The sequence below is a fragment of the Triticum aestivum genome, chromosome 2A (genome assembly GCF_018294505.1).
Source record: "Triticum aestivum cultivar Chinese Spring chromosome 2A, IWGSC CS RefSeq v2.1, whole genome shotgun sequence".
Classification (NCBI taxonomy): domain Eukaryota; kingdom Viridiplantae; phylum Streptophyta; class Magnoliopsida; order Poales; family Poaceae; genus Triticum; species Triticum aestivum.
In genome coordinates, this window is record NC_057797.1 from 116,583,670 (window position 1) to 116,588,298 (window position 4,629).

General features: G+C 46.4%; 1 protein-coding gene across 3 annotated transcripts; it reads left to right on the forward strand.

Moving 5' to 3' along the window:
• Window positions 1-874: 874 nt before the first annotated feature.
• LOC123184974 (trehalose 6-phosphate phosphatase RA3) lies at window positions 875-4,423 on the forward strand. Of its 3 annotated transcripts, XR_006493136.1 has the most exons (10): window positions 875-1,261; window positions 1,363-1,503; window positions 1,633-1,704; window positions 2,153-2,248; window positions 2,437-2,490; window positions 2,661-2,910; window positions 3,368-3,438; window positions 3,545-3,637; window positions 3,767-3,903; window positions 4,017-4,423. XR_006493136.1 is itself a non-coding variant. In XM_044597001.1 (9 exons), exons 1-9 carry the CDS (start codon window positions 1,019-1,021, stop codon window positions 4,068-4,070), a joined length of 1,074 nt encoding a protein of 357 aa, XP_044452936.1. In that variant the 5' UTR covers window positions 875-1,018; the 3' UTR covers window positions 4,071-4,423. The 3 variants fall into 3 exon arrangements, 1 of the variants encoding a protein (XP_044452936.1); XR_006493137.1 differs by lacking the exon at window positions 3,767-3,903 and having other exon boundaries at window positions 3,368-3,450; XM_044597001.1 differs by lacking the exon at window positions 3,767-3,903.
• Window positions 4,424-4,629: the final 206 nt, after the last annotated feature.

Below are 4,629 nucleotides of genomic sequence, written 5' to 3' on the forward strand. Positions count from 1 at the left end.
TACCAAACCTTTCGTTCGCTCTAGGCCCATCCCAAACATCTTTTCATTTTCCTTCTAATAACCGCCGTTTTTATATTATTTTTTCTTTCAGTAACCGTCGTTTCTAATAACGGTCGCTTTTATCCCGCCTTTTGTTATTTTTGTAGAAGCAGTGGGCATCATATCTGTTTTGCATTAAAGAAACCGCCCAAACCCATAGTTTAGCCATCACAACTCATACACGTAATGGTATAAAAATAGTACGTAGCACCTAACTGCCACTCTTTTTCTTTCCCTTCTTCTAATAACCACCAATTTATGTTTTTCTTTTGGTAACCCCCGATTTAATCCAGCGTCTATGCTATTTGTCTAAAACAATGGGCATCCTTCCTGGTTTTCATTAAAGTAGACGCTCCAACCCATTTCTGTGTTTAGCCACCATAATTCATATGCACCGGTATAAAATGGTAGCAATCAATTATATTCATGTTTGAGTCGATGAGTGCGTTTGGCTATTTTTGGAGCAACAACATTCAAATAATCAAATCCCTCTTCGAAATGTTATGGCATTATAGTTATATTTGGCACGTAAAATCATATGACATTATCATCGAAAGTAACTTGAAGAAATGTATGGTCACACGATTTAGCATCTAAGGACAGATATATCGCCTCATTATAACTCTAGCAGTATACACAATTTTTGTCAAACACAATTGACATGAAGCGCAAAATGCTAGGAATTATGTCGACATACCATTTCTTCTTCTTTGCCCCATGTATTTCCCAAGCATTAAAATGTGGCACTTCCACGTAAAAAATTCCAAGAGGTGGGCCCGGCTTACACCCCTATATATAGACCCGAAGTCCACCGCCCCCAACCATCAAACCACCTCCCTCTCCTTCCTCCACTCCCCAGCAACCATCGGCATCAGCTTCTCCTTCTCTTCGTCCGTTACTCCCGTTGAAGCCCACGCACCTTGTTGCTTTCTCCCACCGCTTCTTCGGTCTCTCCCCTGTGCTGGTCCGCGCTCTCGTCATGACGAACCACGCCGCCTTTGCTGCCGAGGACGCGGTCACCGCCGTGGCGGCGCCGGCGCAGCCGGGTCGCCATTTCGCGTCGTTCCCGCCGCGGAGGGCGCGCGACTGCAGGAAGGCCGCCCTGGGCCGCATGGATCTCGCCACATCGGGGGTGCTGATGGCCGGGTCTCTGCTGGACTCGATGAAGGCCTCCTCGCCCCGCCACGCCATGTCCCCCGCCGGCGCCGACCAGGAGTGGATCGTAAGTTTTTTTGACATGCATCTATGGCCACGGCTTGCTTTCTTTCCCTCCCTCCCTCCCTCTCTCAGTTCATGACTGAAGAATCTTCGCCTGAATCGCAGGAGAAGCACCCGTCAGCATTGGAGTGGTTCGAGGGCGTGCTCGCGGCGGCCGAGGGGAAGCAGATCGTCATGTTCCTCGACTATGACGGCACCCTTTCGCCGATCGTCGAGGACCCCGAACGCGCCGTCATGACTGAGGAGGTCAGTCTCCTTCCTCCCTCGTTTCGTGTCTTCTGCCGCCTCCTGGCGGCGCGATCGAAGCAGAGCAGATCTGTTCATAAGGTTCCCTCGCACTGTTGTGTTGTTAATTAACGTGGGTCTTTGACGCAGATGAGGGAGGCGGTGAGGGGCGTCGCGCAGCATTTCCCGACTGCCATCGTGAGCGGGCGATGCAGAGACAAGGTACATTCCAGTGCCAACATATATCCCGTAGTGCTACATTTATTGCTGCTGCTGGTGCTGCTGCAGCATTTATTTTTGTTGTTGCTTTGGTGCCTGTTTTTTTTTTCCCTCTCCACCAGCGTGCACCGTAAACGGAATCTTCCAGGTTCCCTTTTGTAATTTTTGGGCGTGATTTTCACCGCCCACATGACATGGCATGCATGCCGCAGTTGGTTGCGGGCGTGAACCTAGACGCTATGCACACAAAAGTACATGCAAAGAGTTCGCATAGCGAGCGTTTTTATGAGCGTTTTCTTGCACTACTAGTACTTCCGCCCACAGAAAGGCTCAAAGGCAGGGACCCTTTCCCTTTCCTCGGTTGCCTCTTCTCACTTGCAGTATTTTTTGCCTACGTACAAAAGAAACAAAAGAGCACTGTATTTGTATTTATGGTGCAATATGTACGCAGGTGTTCAACTTTGTGAAACTGGAGGAGCTGTACTACGCCGGGAGCCACGGCATGGACATCAAGGGCCCCACCAAAGTGTCTAACCACAAGGCAAAGGTTAGTTAAGTTAGTCGACATCTCCCTTTCTCCCAATTTTCTTCTTGACTTATTCTCTCTCTCTCTCTCTACAGTCTCCGCTTTTCGTCGTGAAAGAGACTTTTCCTTGCCCCTAATTTTTTTTGTTCCCGGTAATTAAGTCGCTTGTGAGCTGCGTGACTGAGTGGTTGTTGCATTTGTCTACGCAGGCTGACGAGGTTCTGTGCCAGCCGGCGACCAAGTTCCTGCCTGTCATCCAGAAGGTAGGCATGCACGACCTGACCTTGTCTTTCACCAGTGGGATCGAGATAATTAAACTTTCTGAGACGTAACAGATAATATTCCCAATCAACTACTAGTAACATCGGCGTCCTTTTTTCTTGCTATCAAGTCCACTACTGCCACTAGCTACTGATAGAATATGATTTTGCAGGTGTATGAGACGCTGACGGCGAAGATGGAGTCCATCCCGGGGGCCATGGTGGAGAACAACAAGTTCTGCCTCTCGGTGCACTTCCGCTGCGTCGAGGAGGCGGAGTGGGACGCTCTGGGCAGGGAGGTGAGGGCGGTGCTGCACGACTACCCGAAACTCTGCCTCACGGAGGGGAGAAAGGTCCTCGAGATCCGGCCCTCCATCAAGTGGGACAAGGGAAACGCCCTCGAGTTCTTGCTTGAGTCTCTCGGTGAGTTCTTACACTACACACGATTAATTGTTGTACCCGTGGCCGTTTCTTCAGTGAAAATCGACGGCGCAGCCCGTAGTTTTGTTTAGAAAGCGCCGCCGTGCAGCGCATAGCCTGCAAAGAAAACGATTAATTGTCGTAAACGTGGTGGTTTCTTTTTTTAGAGAAACTGCATATCGTCATTAATTAAACAATATACTCTCAGTATAGATACAAACATACACAGAAACTACACGAGGGACCAAGAAAAAACCATAGCCATAGAAACTTTGCAAAAGAAACACAATAAAAAGATTTACTAAAAACTCGGGTGGTTTCTTTAAAGGAAATCGACTTCGCAGCCCGTTGTTTAGAAAAAAAAATATAGTGCATGCATAAATATTGTTGCTACTTCATGTATGTCTTGTTACTTACTTGCTACTAACATAAAGTTTTGATGATGGTTTTCTCTTCACAGGCTTTGCTGGGCGTGGCGACGTTTTTCCGATATACATCGGGGATGACCGCACAGACGAGGATGCGTTCGAGGTGTAGTGCGCGGTACACCTGTCCACTTTTGTGCTGATGCACGGTATCGATCCATCCGTTGAAAGAACAAACGTACTGACGCTCTTTTGCACAAAATTTAAAATAGGTGCTGCACAACATGGGGCAAGGCATCGGGATCCTCGTGACAAAGTTTCCAAAGGAGACTAGCGCATCCTATTCTCTGCGTGAGCCTGCTGAGGTATACACAATAGTCCACTATATATATATATATATATATATATATATATATATATATATATATATATATATATATGTATATGTGCATGTATATGGAATGTATAATAGCTGCATGCCTATTTTTGTGCAGTCATTTTATGCTTTCTAAAGTTAGCACGGCTAGCTACCTACCTACCTAAAGGAACTACCATATATTGGCACTGTTGCAGTAGTAGAGCTAGCCGTTAGGTGCATGACATATACTACATGCTCTCGGACTGCTTCCCGGTAAAGTTGATTGTCTGGAGAAATAAAGCAATGAAATGTTAATATTTATGGGCTTTGAGTTTGACATGAATTTTGTTTTCATATGTGCAACCTGGCTTGGTCATGTTATGCAGGTAAAGGAGTTCCTGCGCAAGCTGGTGAAGAGCAGCGAGACAAAGAAGGGTTAATTCATCAGCTAGCAGCCTTCTAGCTCTAACTCAACATGGAGATCGAGCAGGCTATATAGCTAGCTAGTACATCAAGTCTAGCTTGTTTCGTTTTTGGACTTGGTGTGTCTTTCGTTTCATCTAGTAGAACAATGCATGCATGCGTGTTGGTATCGATATATAAGATCCAGATCGAGCAGTGATCCTTGCTAGGCCAGTAGGCCTTGGCTTTGAAGGTTTCTATTACTGTATCCTTCTCGCAAGGTCTTGTAATTAGCCTTCCGTTATTAGCTATGACAGAAATGGGTGTGACAAAGTAGCCCTCCTTTTTCTCACCCTGCACTATAATAGTTGTTCTATTACTTATTGCTTCATTGTTAGCTTGTTATGATGTGTGATCTCCGTTGAGAAGTTGTTAAGTTATTGTTGTGCTAGTATTGTTAGTATGTTGCATGGTACCTGGTCGTGGTAACTGTTGCTGGTGGAAAATGAAAAGAAAATATGGTATGCAATCAAGGGAGAAGCCGGCATGCGATCGAGGCAACAGTTCGTAAATGCATGGACCGATCATGTATGCATG

Coding starts and splice junctions, on each gene's coding strand:
- LOC123184974 (XM_044597001.1), top strand. CDS start 1,019: ATGACGAACCACGCCGCCTTTGCTGCCGAGGACGCGGTCACCGCCGTG. Junction 2,911..3,367: donor GTTCTTGCTTGAGTCTCTCG/GTGAGTTCTTAC, acceptor TTCTCTTCACAG/GCTTTGCTGGGCGTGGCGAC. Junction 3,439..3,544: donor CAGACGAGGATGCGTTCGAG/GTGTAGTGCGCG, acceptor AATTTAAAATAG/GTGCTGCACAACATGGGGCA.